At 40.1% G+C, this 18,676-nt stretch overlaps 1 protein-coding gene across 11 annotated transcripts in view; it reads right to left on the reverse strand.

The window, feature by feature from the left end:
* Positions 1–18,676, reverse strand: part of lrp1bb (low density lipoprotein receptor-related protein 1Bb) — a 258,634-nt gene that overhangs the window by 95,077 nt on the left and 144,881 nt on the right. For all 11 annotated transcript variants that reach the window (XM_077579279.1, XM_077579277.1, XM_077579282.1 and 8 more), the window contains 10 exons: positions 16,726–16,926; positions 11,954–12,199; positions 7,276–7,473; positions 6,801–7,005; positions 5,637–5,801; positions 5,231–5,475; positions 2,824–2,955; positions 1,286–1,513; positions 1,035–1,209; positions 736–830 (listed from right to left, as the gene is read on the reverse strand). In XM_077579279.1, the coding sequence (XP_077435405.1) occupies positions 736–830; positions 1,035–1,209; positions 1,286–1,513; positions 2,824–2,955; positions 5,231–5,475; positions 5,637–5,801; positions 6,801–7,005; positions 7,276–7,473; positions 11,954–12,199; positions 16,726–16,926 (1,890 nt within the window). The remainder of the gene's footprint in view (positions 1–735; positions 831–1,034; positions 1,210–1,285; positions 1,514–2,823; positions 2,956–5,230; positions 5,476–5,636; positions 5,802–6,800; positions 7,006–7,275; positions 7,474–11,953; positions 12,200–16,725; positions 16,927–18,676) is intronic.

Genomic DNA, 18,676 nt, shown 5'->3' on the forward strand with positions numbered 1-18,676 from the left:
TTAGGTATGTATTAGAGGCTTCACAGGTCTGAAGTTTAAGGTTCAAATCTCAGTTCAGATCTTCACTTCAGTGTGCCCCTGTACTTACTTTCTCAGGTACTTAAGTCTAAATATGAGTGCAATGGTTATTTTCTGTGCATTACGTGTCGTTTAAGTCCAGGCTGAACCAGTCCAGACTCTCACCCAAAGTTGGCTGGGATCGGCTCCATCTTATTCTCGTTTTTTGGGGCTTTAGCTTTTAGGATGAAATCTTAGAAAACAGATTCATGAAAATGGTCTTCATCTTACAGCTGATGGGAGCTGTGTACTCTATATTGACACGCAGGTAACCACAACACGTATGTTCCGGTGCAGCGAATCTGCCGAACGGCCTTAATCTTGTGAAAATGGTCCCAATCACACTCGTTTCACAAACATGCACGCTAGCTGGCAGAGATGAATGCATGTGCATCTTTAAGCACTTTACAATAAATCCGAAGCAGTTCCGGCGTTTTCTTTGTCGTCATTATATGGCATGACGCGCACACAAAAAAAGACTTAAACCTCCACGGGAAGAATGTTTTGTTCACTGTTCATTCATATGGTAAGGATGCTTTGTTCTCTGTGTGTAAGTGTGTGTGTGTGCGTACGTGATAGATTGACGTGATGAGTGGGGAAAAAAAACAGATCTGTGTTCCTTTGAGGTGGTACGGTGGGCGGTCTAATTGAGTATGCCACAGATGTTGAGGTACTGACCGACAGGTTCCCTCTGGTTCTGGTGGAGGACTTTGCTGTTACTTCCGTCCATGTTAGCCATGTTAATGGTGTTGCCATCTGTCCAATAGATTTTCCTGCGGGACCGGCAAACAGTTAACACCTCCACTTTTGCCGTATAATCGCAACTGAGATGTTCATATGAACTAATCAATTCGGTTTATACAGATAATCATCAATCCGAATGATCTCTTCCGTCTTGGTGGTCAGTCAGAGTTCTTAATTCCGTGCATTGGCGGCAACATAGTGATGAGGGATACAGATTTGTGTAATCTACTTACCCCTTGACGGGGTGCACTACAAGGCACCTCGGTTTATCAATGCCGTGGATGACGGAAGTCTTCAGGGACCCATCAAAGCGAGCAACATTGATTTGTGACTCGTCATTCTCCGAGCTAAGCCAATATAAGTTCCTGGAAAGCCAGTCCAAAGCCAGGCCACGGCAGTTCACAATGTCTGGGGAAAACAAGCCATGCGTCATTTTCAAACTGAGTTTTATTTTACTTTTACAAACCACAGGATTTTCTCCCACCTGAAGAAATGATGGTCTCCAGCTGGGTGCCGTTGATGAAAGCCCGTTTAATAGTTTGGCTTTTAACATCAGCCCAATAGATTCTCTCCTCTTCGGCATCGTAATCCACGACAGTGACATCGTCGATGTCCGGCACCGTTAGGGCCGTCATGACGTTCATGTACGGGTTGTCGATGTCCACACCTCGGATTTCCGACCGCCGTACATAAAGAAGGAACCTTTTCAAAGCTGTTGGCACGATCAAGACATTTACAAAATAATTAAGAAACAGACAGTATCCGTGTTCATGTCTAGTATGTCTCGTCATTATCAATCCCATAACCATTCCCTGCAATATCATTTTTAGACAACAGAACATTCCTGTTATACTGAGTAGAATGCAGCCAATGCTGGTTTTTCTTTGTTTCACTTTACACCTTTCACATAAAGGTGAAAGGTAGAGCTGGATGCTTACAAAGAGGTAAGTTATCAAGTGCTTCTCCTCTGCTGTATGGTAACCTTCATCAACAAGAGCTAAAGGGTGACATTACTTTTTTTCTTTGCTTGAATAGCACAAGTGAAAATGTACGCATGTTTTTTTTTTTTTTAAAAAAAAGATTAACCTTCAAATCTAAAGGCCTAGTGTAAGTGCTTGCAGCAGTTAAAGTAGTACGATAAAATCAAAATACAAAAACACGCTAAAGATGCTATAAAGTGATTTCAGAGATTTTACATGCCTGAAGGTAATTGCTGAAAATAATGACTAAGAATTATGTTATAGTCCATTATGGAGATAGAGTCTTAAATAAGTTTTCACCATTTCTGTTTTCCTAACTTTTTCGGCATGGCTAAAACGGCGCCACATGACCGTCCTTCACTATAAGCGTCTTGGTTCACACCGCGGTTATCCGACACAGCTTCGACGTGCAGTTAGCAAGCTATCTCGCCCTACACTAGGAAAATTCATCTTTCTTTTAGATAGCCTGGCCACGTTAGAGTGCCTCATTGTCAGCACTGAGTGCACGCACAGAGAGAGACGGATGGGTGCAAACAATCAATTGAAAAAGTTGAACTTGACAGCCAGCATGTAGACCGGCGGTTTGAGCCAGCATGGCCGCTTTAGAGTGCCTTGTTGTTGCGGTGTGGAAAAGCCGCGTGTCGCATTCGAGCCACAAGGGGCTTTAAGCGGATATTTTTGCAGCTTGAACATAAGAAAGATGCTTGACAAAGTAGCACCCATTTTTCTAGATCCTAGAAGATTTGATTGACAGTTGACAGGTGAGCAGTGTTTTGTTTCAGCGCATTTATCGAACACGCCCACAAACATTATCGCAAGACCAAGAATGAGAATTCTTTGAACAAATCACAAAATGACCCTAATTCTGAAAATTGGCTCATTTGAAATTGGATGCGGCACCGGGTTTTACTGGTGTCCATATAAACAAAGCCGGTATCGTTGATGTCAATCACGCGACGTTCCCGTAATTGCTGACATCCTACTCTACATCTCCACTGTCATGAGAGGAAAAGTATGAAAAATGACAAATCTTTATGCTCACCAAAGCAGGATTGTTTGTCGGGCGAGAGCTTCATAAGGTGAGGACAGGTGCAGGATGCAGTCGAGTTGTAATTGATGAGACACAGATGCGAGCAGGGACCGCGTCCATCATTTTCCTCGCAAGGGTTGGAGGCTGATAGGAAGGAGAAAAGAAAACAAACACAGAGAGGCTCTTTGAGACGTAAAAAGTTGAAATGGCAAGAAAACAGACATGCCCGGTTTCATTCCAAGTCCGAGAATGAAAATGCTGACTTTTGTGTCAAAAAAGGGACAAGTGAAAATATTGTTGTTGTTTTTTTGCTGTGAAGTCAAAAAAGGAGATAAAGCATCTCGTTTGTGAATGCTTGTAAAGTGAAAACACATTTACTGTGACCTATTTATTATTAAAAGAAAATCTGTATAAGCATAAAGAAAAGAAAACAAAACACTTATGAGTGGTTTAAAAAAAACATGAGGGGAAATTCACAAGAAATATGATGTGAACCTTCTTCACCTTTTCATCCAAGTGCCTCTCCTATGACAGAGACATTTTATCGACACATATATTACGATGACAATTACACGACATACATGTAAATATGTACGGTAATCTACAACTATCCGCTGTTTCAGCCTGTACTGACATAAGACAAAAATGCTGGTGCTTTTGTCAACATCTGCAACCTGGCAAGCATATGAATTCTGTATGTAGCATGTGACATCATTAATCACCACGAGGCACGTATAGAACGTGTTTTATGCTTATTGGTCATAAGGCTATAGAGGCAGGTTTCTTTGTGGTCGTCGTTGCCGGTAAAAGTCAATCATTTATGAGTTATGCAAATGGGAGTACTCGACTGTTGTGCGCTTTGTAATCTGCAAATGACTGCTCGCCTACTCTTACGCAGAAGCACCCGCCGCTTTGTTTTTCAAGAGGCTCCAGTGAAACGCCATTCACCGGCATCTGAGACATATTGTGGGCTATTATATTTTCATTCTTTTGTCATTTCACATCACAGCCATTCCTCTTCTTCCGCTCACCCAAATGTTCAGGGTGCAGCGAAGCATCACACGCACAAGCGCACACTTTTTTTTTTTTTGGTAAAAAAGGATTAGGCACGCTTGTCTTGAGAAACACAGACCCCATTTGATGACATTTATCTATCATGAACAATAATGTTAATGCCGCTACAGGAAGGAAATGATAATTAATTGGGGAAAGCAGAGGAAGCATTAAATAGACGTAAACCCGATTACCATTTATGATAATACTCATTTATGCATGCTACACGGTTTGCACTCGCATGGAAATCTGGAAATAATGCAAATGCACGGGAAGGTTAATTAGATGAGATTAAATTAGCTTTATCTTTGAGCTGTGAATGAAAAATCATTATGACATATTTAAAGAAACAAAAGTTAGTTATATAAATACAATATAAAGTTGAATTTCAGGAAAACAAATACTCAAGGCTTTTGTTGTTATGGGTCTGTCTTGGCTGATGACGCCATTGCCATCATCGTACTGATACGGAAATTATGGCTGCAGTGGAACTTCAGTTTTCATGATGAACCGGTTCCAAAAATGTGAATATAACCTAATCATATAAAAACCAAAGCAACATTTCCCTTAGGAAATAATGTCAATCTAATTAATCCAGACATGCAAAATATTAGCAAAATACAAATTTTAAGAGAATAAGCAAAGATTTACATACAGTGACCGGTGTAAAATAAATACTGTGTAAATGTCTAATGAAGTGGATAGATCAACCTTTAACATAACCTTTACATTTATTAAAGACTTTGGATTGCTTTCGATTGAAGAAGTCGGGAAGGTAAGAGAGAGGAGCCGTTTTTGCAGGTTCTTTCTTGAATCCTATCGTGTTTTTCTCCATCTTTCTCAAACGGCAATTCAATCAATCCGTTTATTAAAATGGTTCAACACAGTGAAACCTTTTATTTAAAATTCAGGCAAAACAACCTCCCACCCGGTTTGCTGTGCAACACTTGGGCAAGTTTGGGAAACCTTGCGCGAGCCTTCCTGAGCATACAGGAAGGCTTGAATATATTTGCACAAATTACAAAATGTTTTGGATCAATGACAACTAAAAGCAGAGTCATGAGCCAAGCACCGATTCCAGCTAAACAATGGCCAAGTCGTGCATGTTTCTATCAATTTTGACGCAAAAAGTCGTTCAAAACAGAATCGTCCGAATGCGACAGCTAAGGGTCAAAACATGGATCTGTTAAATCAGTCTAAAAATCATCCATCAACCATCCATCCATCCTCCGAACTACTTATTTGCCGTGAAATTTTATGAAATAAGCTTGTTTTCTTTCTTTAAAAAAAGGGCTGTTAATTATAACATGCACTTTTGCAAACAATAGTTTGCCACTCAACAACTTAACGAGGCCGAACTCCTCACCTTGTGGCTGCCGACTGGAATGGAAGATCTGCAGGTCAAAAGGCTGAGCGCTTGTCTTCTGGATGACGGTGACATTTTGCCCCGTCCACTTATTGGCTCTTGCCAACGTGTTGGTCCTCCAATCCGTCCAGTAGACATTTCCTCCGAAGAGAGAGACAGCAAAAGGATGGGACAGGTATTCGTGGCCCTTGAGGATCTCGATGACTCCGCTGCCATCGTAGAGCGCCGAGAAAATGGCGTCTGAGCTGTTAAAGAGAGCGGCCCAAAGCTCCATATCAAAGTCGGAACTGCTCTTCAAATGCACGGAAACTGCAGTACATCCTTTAGCCATCGTGACTGGCGAGCGGAATAAAACACTTTCCCCACATCTCATACTGAACGTTAAGACACATGAAGGCTTCAGTACCGTGCATCGGTCCAAATAATCCTCTTTTCCAGATGATCCAGTGTCAGTCCATTGGGCCAGGCTCCAATCTCCATATCTTTAAACACAATGTGGCGACCTTGTCCACTCATTGACGCAGCCTCAATTCGAGGGAACGTAGCATCCCAGTCAGTCCAGAAGAGAATTCTACCATTACAAAAGCCATATCAACAGTCAATTCATTAGTTTTAAAGGCCATCCAACAAGCAAGCAAAGATGTAAAAGTATGCAAGCCTAACTCCAATGTTTAGACCTTTGGTTAGAGTTGTTAATTTTATAGTACGGAAAACAAACAAAATCCCTTTTCGAGTGACTGCCCTTCTTGACAGATGCAGCCGCCGTCCCAGAACAATAGCCGCGACCTCGCCGCAACCTGCGGCAGACCTTGAAACAGGAGACCATCTGTTTTATTAGGACTTTTCACAGCTCAATGAGGCCTGAAAATGAACACCATCCATGCGACCATTAACAGTATCCCGAGTCCGTACCTGCGACCGACCGAGCCGACGCACATTTCGCTTGCTTCACAAAGTCAACTTGAACAAAAGACAAAACGACCGAGTGACGTCAACAAAAGTGTCCGGACGAAATAGCCGTGTGCCGGCTCAATAGCCGTAACTCGCTTGATAAGGTCTGGCTTATCAATGAACCTCTGCTTTGAGTGGATTCAAGTAATTAGATTAGAATTATTGCTTGGGAATGGTAGAGCACAGAGAGCAGCCATTAATCCTTCAGTGGATGGCCATAACATTTAGCCATCCTCCCAAATGTGTTAAGAGTACCACGGGGGTGGGGGTGGGGGGTGGTGGGGGTGCAGGAGCAGATTACTCAAATCTTAAGAGTGTTAAATTGATTTTTGGAATGTCTGGGTTTTGCTTTAATCTGAAAATATTCTTGCCTCGGTATACAGTCAGAGTTCAAGCACTGCGGTGCATTAATCAGGGATAAGCTCCAAATTTGAGGGCACCATCCATACCGCAGAATATCAATATTACGCATCGGTATGCAGGCCGACAGTCTGGTTTTATCTCACCGCTGCTTGGGAGATGAATCAGAACACGCTTGCTAAGAAAGGCGTTCAAACAACACCATTTTACGTAGCGCTGACTGGGGATGTAAAGATAAGTGCAATAACGGGTTGCATACCCTTGCCCCGGGTCCAGAGCGATGGCTCGCGGATGTTCCATCGCGCCGGCAATCAACGTGGTGCGCATTTGTCCGTTAAGTTTGGCCACCTCGATCTGGTCCAGATTGCTGTCGATCCAGTACAGTTTTCCCGTAATCCAGTCCACAGCCAGGCCTTCCGGGGTGGCCAGGCCGTGTTGTATCACCACCTCGATCCCGGTCACCCCTGAGGCAACAACAAAACACATAATGCAGAATGAATGTAGCAAATACTGTCATCAAGCAAAAGCAGGTTTCTTTTTTATTACGTTCAAGAATCTTCTTGTTGGAAGTGTTTAATATGCTCACCGAGGAACACTATCAGCTGTGCAAGACTTAAATGTGTGTCAGGACCAGTGAATAAAATGGCTTCTTATCACCCGCGAGGGTCTCTTTAGTAGGGTACATCACTTCAATGGTTTGTGTACACGCGCCACATGCTCATATGTTGGCCCACCTCCAGTCTCGGCGAGCCTTCCCCTGTAGATCTTATCCTCCACCACATCTGTCCAGTAAAGGAGGCTGCGATTAAAGTGGAAATCCAGCGCGATGGTATTCCTCAGGCCCGGCACCAGCAGGCTGTAGTCCCTCTTGTGAAGGTCTATTCGTCTTATCTCGTGGCGAATGGAGAAAATGATGAAAGCCTCGAAGGGATCTGAGTGAGGAAAGTGACGGGAAACAAGGAGCTTGTTTATATTGAGAGTGTGACGCCAGGGGCTCAGTTAATTGATGGTGTGGCATCAGCTCTTGAGTGGCAAGCTGTGATCTCCTTTAAATGGATCTCATGGACAACAGATAAGACCCGCTCTTGATTCACTATTATTAGCTTCTATAGATATGGTCGGAAGGAACTATTGCATTAAAGTGTATTACAAAACCATTTCCCCCTGATTATTGTTTAACTCTTTGACTGCCAGACGTTTTCAGAAAAGGGATGCCGTGGGTGCCAGCAGATTTAAGCATTTTTGACTGATCTTTCAAGGTCCACAGAAAATTATGTGTTTGGACTATGGAAAAACACATACTACCAAATGAAAGATTGGACTCTCATCTTTCATCAGAAAAAAAAGTTTGTTTCTACCTTATTCCGTTTTTCAGAAATCAACAATAGAAAATGGTTAGTTTCACCTCTGTTTTGAAAAAAAACGTCTTTTAACGTCTTTGGCACTCCTCCATAGGATTTTACTAAACGTTATTCAACGTTTTTGGCAGTCAAAGAGTTAATAACTAGTGATTGGTGTTTCGTACTTCGTATTAGTATAGTGATTTAAAAAAAAAAAACGTTTTGCATTGATCGCAAATGTCTTATTTTGAATAAACACAGAAGATAATCAGTCTTCTTTCATTAAGGACTACAGAAATCAGTAAACAATTACTGATGGCATGTTAAAATAAGAGAATTTGGACCATTTAAAAAAAAAAAATGTATTCAAACGATTACTCGTTTATAAAAATAGTTGTCGATTCATTTGATAATCGATTACTTGTCAATTAATTGATTAATTTTGACAGCTGTAGAAGGAACAAATTATAAATACTACATTATCAGTGCCGATATCAGCATTATTTTAAGGTATCGGTAATTGTGACGGGGGCCGATCAGGAACTAGAAATCAGAAATTTGAAAAGCAAAAATTTGCCATTTATTTCGTGCAATAAAAAAATGCTATATTCGCTATATTATATAGGTCTTTATTTAAAATTGCCTGTCATTATTTATTTATTTATTTATTTTTGACATGCTGGTCGAAAAAAAAGAAGAAGTGATAATCGAACTACCTCACATTTTTAAGCACATAAATGTTGGCGGCTCCAACATTTATAATTATATTTAGGCCATAACAAAGGTTCCAGGTTGCATGAAGTGCTGTTTGATTGATTTATTTATTTAAACTTTGCAGAGACTTGAAGGATTTTTTGGGGTCCAAGACTCATTTGCGGCGATTGCGTCGTATTTTTTGCAAGCCTATTAAACCACAAGCAAGTGGAATTCTGAAAAACACATACAAAAAGGGTGCATTTTTTTCAGCGGCTAACATTAGCTCGTAATTTAGCAGAGGTATCTGTACTTGTGTGAGTAGTTTTGCCCCTTCTGGACTCATTTTGTTGTTACACAAACAATTCGGCTAGATCTAGATGTGAAAGCCTGTCTATCAGAAATCTATGAATATGAAAACACTTGACATTCCTGCCCCGTGCATTTCACATTAATTGCTTGCGATCGGGAAGTTGCAGAGTGCACTTATTTATATCTTTTGAGTCAACCATTTTGTGTGGCTGCAAGAAGTTGCTAAATCTAGTGACAAGACCTTAAACTAGCAGCGGCGCTTGTGCTCCTAAAGTCTGCCCGCTGAGACTCAGTTTAATGAGCCGGATTATTTCTGCTTCCTGCATTTGAAAACTGTTTTTTCACTTCAGCTCACACAAATAACACAATGTACATGTTGAAGGAAATAAACAAATTAAATCCGTTTTTTTTTGTTTTTTTTAAATGGGCTGGGCCCTTTCAGATATTTTGTTTTTGAATGTCCTCTAAAGGGTGAGTTAAAACCTTATAAAACGACACAGCAAATGCAATTAAGATGGCGGCCTTGCCTTAATGACGCACGTCGTCGTAATAAGCTTCAACGCAAGCACACAGAAAACATTCGGCACTTTCAGATTTTGCTAAGAAAGCCTTTTATTACCGGCAAGCGCAAAGAGAAATGTGGAGCGCCAGCGCACTTGGGACATCGCAAAGAATCCAATAACACCTCTCTCCAGATTCAATTGTTTTTGCTTGCATGCAAAGTATGATTTATGATCAAGTGCGACAATTTTGATGGCCTTCCTGAGAGAAAATGCTTGTGTTCTCTTTCACGTTAATGTGTGATTAGAGTTGCGAATGCCATCAGTCTTAAAATGAAAATAGAGAAGCGAGTAATCAAAACAAGGTCCATTAATCTGGCCATGACAAGCCAATGGTGTGTGTGTGTGTTCGTGCGTGTGTGTGTGTGTGTGTCGGAATAGCAAGCTCATTTAAAGTGGTTACAGAGCAGCCTCATGAAAAGTAGCTGATTCAATGACGACATGGGAAATACTCCCAAGCAACATTGACAAAGTGTCTGTGTTGCTAAAGGATTGTTTTTTAGCAGAATGCCTGCAAAGGTGATGAAAGCTGCGGTTTGTGGGGTGCGCACGACATCAACGCGGATCCAAAGAGACATTCGCCAGTCAGCACTCGCATGTCTCCCATAATTGAATGAGATTGAATTTGACCTCGCAAACCACCTTCCGTTCCTGTTTTGCCGAGTAGCGCTGATCTGCAGAATTCAAACATTTGCACTTTTATTTATACATTTGTTTTCATAAATATGCAAATGCATTACACAGAAAACAAAACATGAACCTCACAAACAGTCAAAAGGTTCGACGCAGTCTCTCATTCAACATGATGGGGGGGGGGGGGGGGGGTGTCAAAAGAGTAACCATGTGAATTCAGTACCGGCCTTAAAGGTGCATTGTGCCGTTTAAAAAGGTCATCTCATAGCTTTTTCGACATCACGCATGCTCCACCAATGCCCAGATGAGTACGAAGAGCCCTGCCCGTTTTACTCTGACTGCACCAATCAGCTTTTATCTTCGCTATTACCCGCGCGCTCCAGTTTCTTCGGGGAGGGGCAGAGTTTATCTTACCTCATTTGAAGTCACGTCTTTGTTTGTCAACTGTGGCCGTCGCTTTAAGATTGTGTTACGCTTTGGGCCAGAGGTGGCAGTCACGAGTAAAAAAAAAAAAAAGTGACAAACTGCACAAAGATCCTTTAATAAAGCAAAAGAATCGTTTTGGTCTGAAAAAAAAAAGTGGTATTGAACATCCCGATACTGCAGTTATTTACATCAATTACTTCTGGTGACGAAGGAACCGAATTGGATGTAATCCAAAGCCATACTGTGAGTTAGCGATAGACCAATATGGTTTTCCTGGGCTGTTATCAATTATTAGTCGTCAGAAGGCCGATATTTAAAGCCAATTTTCACTTTGACAAAGTACTGAAAGGTAAAATATTGGCATCAAATTAAACAAAACAAATCCAACTCTTAACTTTGTTGAAATCGCTTGAAGCATATGTTTATTGAACAGCTTTTAATATTTGCAAAGTATTGGCATTGTTATTTTTAATCTTAGTCAAAAGACGTCTTTGTTTTTAAATTCTAACAAAAAGTTCAGGGACCTTGCAGGGTCATTAGCATGTCTTAAAAAGTTTAAAACATAAACATGCAAATCACTTCCTATTGTTTTCTACAGCAAAATACGTTTTCCAAAACGTCTGAAGTGTTAAACTTTCACATATTTTAGTTTTAATTTCAAAGAAAAACAGAAGGTGCCAAGAGTTCCCAGGATCAGAAGCATCCTTTATAAAGTTAACTGAAAAGTTCAATAATGAGTTCTCTGAAGTTAACACAGTTGTAGATCTAATAATTCTTCAAAAAGGCAGATGCCGATATTTGTCAAAATGCTGCCTGATAATTAGTCCATCTCTAAGCCATAATAACAGTATTATAATTTTTTGGTGGAAAATAACTTTTGTTTTAAAAAGGGAAGTAGCAGGAGACGGCACTACTTTATTCCAAAATACGATACGATATACTTTTATTTTCCCCGTGGGGAACTTTTTCCTGGACTCCGTCCAGCTGCAGTTTACAGTAAAGAGAAAACAACAGAATAGAAAGAGATAAAATTAAAATTAAAATGAATGCCAAGGCAATAATTCCTCAGTTTGCAAAAGAGGCCTAAATATGATCGATCAATTTCAGGTTCGATATATTTTAAGCTTGCAATTAAAATATGTGTATAATGTGTTGAAAAAGTATCCTGGAGGGTTAAAACTAAAAATATTCCACAGCCAAGGTTTAATGCAGCGAAGCAAAAGTCAGTGTTTTTGCCTGCCGATGTATGCTTTTTTTTTTTTTTTTTGTATTAATAAGCTCCATATATGGCCCTCTCATTAAAGTTCCAAACTCTGTGGTCAGCAACAACACTAGCGCAGCAACGATTCCGAGTTTCAAAGAAGCGAGCGAGCCAAAGGATCAAATGCAACTGCAGCGGGGCCACAAATTAGCATAAGCCACCGTCCGTCCCCGGGGTGAGTCGCTACCTGTGCTGTGGCAGCTGTCTCCGTCGGGGTCCAGCCTCCATCCAGGATAACAGGAGCACTTGACTGTGGTCTTGTACTGCTCGCACACTTGGCTGCACTTCAGGTGGCGGCTGCAGTAGTCCACCACCTCGCAAGTCTTGTTGCTGGAGTCCAGGTGAAGTCCCGGCGGACAGGAGCACACCACCCCTTTTCCCGGTGCCACCGTGCACATATGGCTGCAGCCCCCTCGAGCCACGAGACACATGTCTGAGGTAAACAAATGGCGCAGAATCACTACATTGCCAGAGGAAAGAATTGACTTAGGAACATAGATTGAAAGCAAATCTAGTTACTCCCTTAATTGAGAAGTAGCACTCTGCGGGAGCCATGCAAAATTGTGTTGCCTCAAGATTGAAAGTCTGTGTGTTATTTTACACAGGAGCAAGTGAAACTATTTTTTTCTTGTACACATTTGAGTAAGCTTGTTTTGTTAAAAAATGGATCACTGGAAGGAAAAAATGGTCAGCCAGGAAGGTTGAAGGTCTGTGCAGAGCAGGGTTAGAATAGTTTTTGATTTTTCATCATAGTTTTTTTTTTTACTTTTAATTAGATTTTACATCGTTTGCTAGTTTTTATTTTTTCAAAAATCTTTTGTTCAATTTAGTTTTCAGTATTTGCTCTAGTCTTTTATTTGTTTATTTATTTATTATATTGAGTGTTTGTTGAGTAAAATATTAAGAAAAAATTAAAAGGTCACTAAGAATTGTTTAATAAAGTAAACTATAATGTTCAAATAACTGTTTGACTTTCTCGCTTCTGTAGCTAAGGACGTACACAAATTCTGAAATAAATACATTTAAAATGAACTCCAAAAGTTAATGTGCTTGTGAAGTTATTATTATTATTATGCATTTATTATTATTTATATATATATATTTTTTTTTTCTCTCCCTTTTTTTTCCCAGTTATTCTGGTCGTTATATTTATAGTGTAGTCTTTCCGGCCGATTAAATTGCTTAGTCAGAATATTGTTGCCGAATTGCTTAAGGCTCTAAAACGTTCTCTAAAAATTTTTTTAACAAATGACAGTGTGATAAATTAGCAATTGTTGAGCGTATTAAATTTTTGATTGAACATGATTTTGGGATGGTGCGGTATTTTATTATTGAAAAATGCATTTTTTGTTAGCATTTTTATTCAAAAGCACATGAAGCACTGTAGTTTTGCTAGTATGTAGCCTATTCATGAAAATGTAAGACCAACATGCCATTTGCCAGTTTTTGTATTAATATATTCTTCTAACGTAAATGCTGGCCATCCCCGCGTAAAAGAATAGCTCGCACTATCAGGGTAGTCGTAAATTGAGTCGTGTGTGGTCACAACAGCTAATAGTAGGTGTGAGATCTGGTCATCTGCTGCAAATCAAAAAAAGACCATGAAGTTCTCCCTGAGCACAACCTAATTGACTTTGAGGGAAAGGGTTCTTTTCTCAGCTAAGATAATGCAAGCACTCGAGGGTCCTAAAGGGCACCCCTGAGGCTTGGCTAGCGCTGCTCGAGAAAATGAAAGTCCATGTTTACGCTGGTCATTTTGAGAGATTAGAGCCAGAGTGCTGGCCACATGAGATCTCATTCTTCCCTCATATGGCACTAGGACAAACACTTGCCATCATTAACCCGCAGTGTTGCCACATTGTCTGTCCTTTTGCTCAGGGATCCGACACTGCAGTGATGCTACAAGCCCAAATGTGCACTGATAAAAATGGATGGAAAACAATATATTGTGTCAGACACAAACACTGTTTGTGAGAAATCTGATATCATAACAGTTGAACACAGAGCCACATGTATTTCCAACAACCAACATTTCATTCTATTGCCTGTTTGATTCATTGATTAAGTTACAGAGGTGAGTTTGATTTGTTCTGGGAGCGCTCATAACTCAAATCATCTTTTCTCATTGAAATGAATGGAAATGCCATTCATTCGTTCCAACCTTTCCACTAAACTTTTTTATAATGAGGAATGATGACACTGCATAAGATTATACTTTATAAAAACATACGGTAATGACATAAGTCATTATAATTTAAAATAATTAAACTTTATTCAGCACTGCTTGGGGACAGTATAATAAACACAGATCTACTTTTCATTGGGGTGATATCATGAATCTGCAGTGGGGCATGTCCTGCCTAGAATTCAAGTGGGATTCCTAATAATTCACTGAGGTGTCGCAACACCTCTCTAGTATGGCAGTAAAATGAGATGTCCTATGCAGAGGATAAGTAATATAGCACTGTGAGTAGTGTTACGTTATCTCAGGGATGTGATTTGACCAAAGTGAAATTATCTGAAAATTTAGCCGGGGGTCTGGGGGCCGCAGGCACCCAGCTAGGTCCAGGGCCCTGGTGGGGGGACAGGGGGGGCGAAGCCCCCCGGAGCTCATGGGTTTTCCGTGTTTTTAAGTACTTTCAATGCACTCACATGACAAAGAAATAGACAAAACAACAGCATAAATTTTCAATGTATATTGAACTATCCCATATAAAATGGCAGTTTTAGTCAACTCAAAATCAGTCACATTCAAAAACATTGGACTGCCTTTGCTTTTAAAAACTATCACTGAGAATATCATCATATCTAACTAATGTGATTACTAAATTAACACATAAATAATGTTGAAGAGTTCAAATTTCATGAACAAATAATTGTATCATGACCAAATGAAAAGTAACTCATATTAGAGCATACCACAAATGTCTTTGTTATAGCAGAAGATGTTATCTGTCGGAGTCATGTGCATACACAATGAACTACTACTACAAAAAAAAAAAAAAAAAAAATCTGATTTTTTTTTTTTTGGGGGAAGATAAAAAAAGCGGAATTCCGCGAATTAGCGGACAAATCACATCCCTGGTTATCTAGATGTTTTCTCTGCACCATTTGCGTTGAAATCAATGCTTAATAAAGGGTGAAAGAACAGAAACATAGATGCTAATTAGCATTAGCATTAAGTTAACAGAACGAAAGGTTACATTATGTGGTTGTTTTAAATATGAAAGGCGTAATTCTTCTTGTTTTGATTAGGGAGTCGGAGAGAAAAAAAAAAGAGTCAAATGACGGCTCTTATCTTGAAAGACTCATAAGTGGAGTCGCTCGTATCTCTCAAGGCAGCAATGAATAATGATAATGGCGGCATAGTAGCCAAGTGATACGCAGACTTCTCCCACATTACAAAAACATTTTCATTTTAGCTTCACTGAAGACTGTAAATTGTGTCAAGTAAGTATAAATGGTAGTTTGTCTATATGCCAGCTAGTCCAAAGTGGACCACGCCTCTCATCCAAAGTCGGCTGGGAGAGGCTCCAGCTCCCCTGCACATCTAAAGAGGATAAGCAGTGAAGAAAGTAGATGGATTGATTATTGGGATTATTCCCATCTCTGTAAGAATCCATCATAGCGTGATTATTGTGTCTTGGAGACAGCGTCATTAACAGTCGAATGGATGCTGGACAAAAAGTGACTGAATGGTCGTCCGTCTCGACGTGTCAGCCGGCAATTCAAGAGCGATCTGTATGGGCGTGTACACCGCCTCGCGCCTCGCGCCATTTGTGACAGGTTTCAACTCTTTGCAACCGTGCACAAGATAAGACATAAAGCAGCGTTTTTTTGCAATTCGGTGCTGTGTCGAATTTATATCGATACGGTTTGGAGAAGATGTGAATGATTCATTTGTGATTTATCAATTCATTTATTATTATTATTATTAGTAGTAGTAGTAGTAAACAATAATAGTAGCTTAATTATATCAGTTCAATTTAAATGCGTGGGAGGAAGCTGGAGCTGAGATTCAAATCCTGAACTTTAGGTTCAACCTTAGGTTTTTCATTATACATGATCTCCCCCCCCTCCATGTTCTGTTCTGCTTCTTTTCTCGTAAGAACTGGAAATCAAAGTTTGCGTACTCTAACATCACAGGCTGCCTTTTGACAATTCTTTGCTGATGTTTTCGCTTTGAGAGATCTACCAGAATAAATCTGAGTAGCAAATAGACAAACCCCAGTAAGATTTAAACGTCTTTTTAGACCAAGAAACCACAACAAAAGGTCCGAACGTTGTTGACAATTTGGAATGGATTCAAGCTGTTGTGCAGCTGAAGTCTCACAAAGTTACCAAACTCCAAACTTAAAAGGTCAGGTTCACACCCACCTCGAACTGGCGGGATGCGCTCAGCATGCAGTCGAATTTTGTCAGACCATATCCGATGTGGACACATTTCCAAAGGCCAAACTTTAGAAATTCTCCTGCTCGCCTGCTTTATTTATTTTTCATTTCTAATGTCACCCTATTGATGCTGTAGACTGGGAATTGTTTAACGGAAGGAAAAAAATGACGACGGAGAATCAGCTGGTCTTTTGCCGTGACTGTGAACTCATTGCAGAGCAAACACAATGACTTGGCAAAGAAGTTTTTTTTTTTTTTCACATCTACAGGCCAAAGTAGAATTGCCTGCAAAAATATAGCAATAGTTTAGGAGGTTTTCTTCATCTGGTGTAACAGACCTTGGTCGCCCTTCACTAAGCCGTGACTTCAAAATGCTTTGACTTAGAAATGTCGAGTCCTAATTGTATCACCCATTGATTTGGGTGCGGTGAGATTACGAAGGGATACCACAAGAGAAGAGGCAAATGAAGTGGAATATAAATTTGTCTGATCAAACCAGTCCTAAAATTTGGTGCATTTTTTTTTTTTTTTTTACAGATGTGAAATGCACAGACGATCCGATTTTACCGCAAATCGGTCCTTCGTCCGAACGGTCGGCGCAGTCCACTTTGCTGTTGCAGATCTTGTCAGGTGTCAGGCAGATGGACGTGTCGTTGGCACAGTGGTACTTGGGTGGCTTGCAGATAGCCGACTCGCAGGACTCCTCATCCGAGCGGTCCTCGCAGTCGATGTCGCCATCACACACCCAGCTCTTCGTGATGCACTTACCTACAAATACGGGTTTTCATACACTGCGTCAGTTATTTTACATGCTTTCTATCAACACCGTGGATTTTATAGACTGTCACAATATGCGCCAATGTAGCAAGCTCGGAAATCCAAATATATATATATATATATATATATATATTTTTTTAAACATAATAAATAAATAAAGTTAATACAAAATTCCGCACCGGGTCCCAGTCCACTTGAGCTGTGGCTGGCATACATGGCAGACGCCTATTTAATCATAATTTTCCTCAATTTTACCCCAAGAGATGGGCCCAGAATTTATAGGGAGCATTAATAATACAGGCAGAAAACTGAACTAATGAACATCAGTGGCAAGCTAGCCAGGGGTGGTCAGGAATCAAGTCTGTATACAAATTTTATAAGGATCCGTCTTTTGAATAAAATGTTTGATTTTTGCAGTCAATGTCAAACATATTCATTATTTTCACACAGCAGCAAGCAAACAACATGGCTGAGAAGTTATTGTTTATTTCACCATCCTCAGTCACGGTTTCATGGATCTTGTGCAACACATTTAGAATGAAGAGATTTTTTTTGCACCAGTCCAGCTCTGGCTGTGATTTTTAGGTTTTAGCACTTTTTCATATTGTTACGTGGCTTTTGTTCCATTCAAGTTTTATACTCGCTTATGCTGCCTTTTGGTGACTTGTATAGCTAAAAAGAAGCCAGCAGGTTCTAGAGGGCTCTACACAGTCAATTTTGTAGAGTAAATTTTACTTTGAAAAAAAAGTTTATATTTGGTCCCAGTCTAAACAGAGTAAACTTTATCCTCAGAAGAAAGTAAAATATAAAAAAACCAAATCAAAACAAAAACTCAGCTGTTGAGGAACAATCCCAGAACATTCAGGTTGTGAGACAGCCAACTTCACCACTGACCCATGCCACTCCTACTCGGTGTCAATATATTGCAGGTGTCATGTGGAATCCTCGTGAAACTAAATTGTTGGTCTCCTTCGGGACACATCAGCAATATATTAGCTAAAAAAGTGGTAGCATGGCTGTCTTCCATGCTGGAGGTTGTTGGATTGTTCCTCAACCCTTGAGTGTTTTATTCTTGTTGTGTGTTTTTTATTTTTTTTATTTTACCCTCTTCCAAGTGTAAAAGTTTACTCTGTTTTAGTCTTTTTAGAGTAAAATTTACTCCACGAAATTTACTGTGTAGTACATTAGAGCAAAATTAGAGCAACAATATCTGCAAAAAATCTCGACTTCTAGCATTTGGTTAAAACACACCAAGTATATAACTAGCATCTTCTGGATTGAGGCCTGTTTTGCTGCCTCTTCTCCTCTCATTTATCCAAATTTTTCCCTGCTTGGATCAAACCAGGGGAATATTGTTGATTTTTATCAACTATGTGCTTGTGAAGCCTTTACAGGGCTAAATGAACAAACTTGACTTGACTAAGGCGGGGGTGTCCACATACCGATATTCTGGTCAAATCTGATCTACTTTTGCGCTATAATCAATTACCCTGTGGTGTGGTGTGTGTAAGAGTGTTTTTTGGGGTACTAAAACAGGCATGTGGTTTGGGGAAAGAGACTGCCTGTTGTCGGTGGAAATGATGTTAAGTGTGTGTAAAAATAGATTGTGATGTTAAAAATCAGTTAGTGTGTACTTTGCTCATCACTGCATGAGACCTGTCAAGCTGTCCCACTTGTGGACATCTCAAGTTGGCGATTTGTGGTGTTGCCATGCCAGTGAGAACATTTTTCCAAGCTGGGA

Source organism: Vanacampus margaritifer, chromosome 11 (genome assembly GCF_051991255.1).
Source record: "Vanacampus margaritifer isolate UIUO_Vmar chromosome 11, RoL_Vmar_1.0, whole genome shotgun sequence".
Classification (NCBI taxonomy): domain Eukaryota; kingdom Metazoa; phylum Chordata; class Actinopteri; order Syngnathiformes; family Syngnathidae; genus Vanacampus; species Vanacampus margaritifer.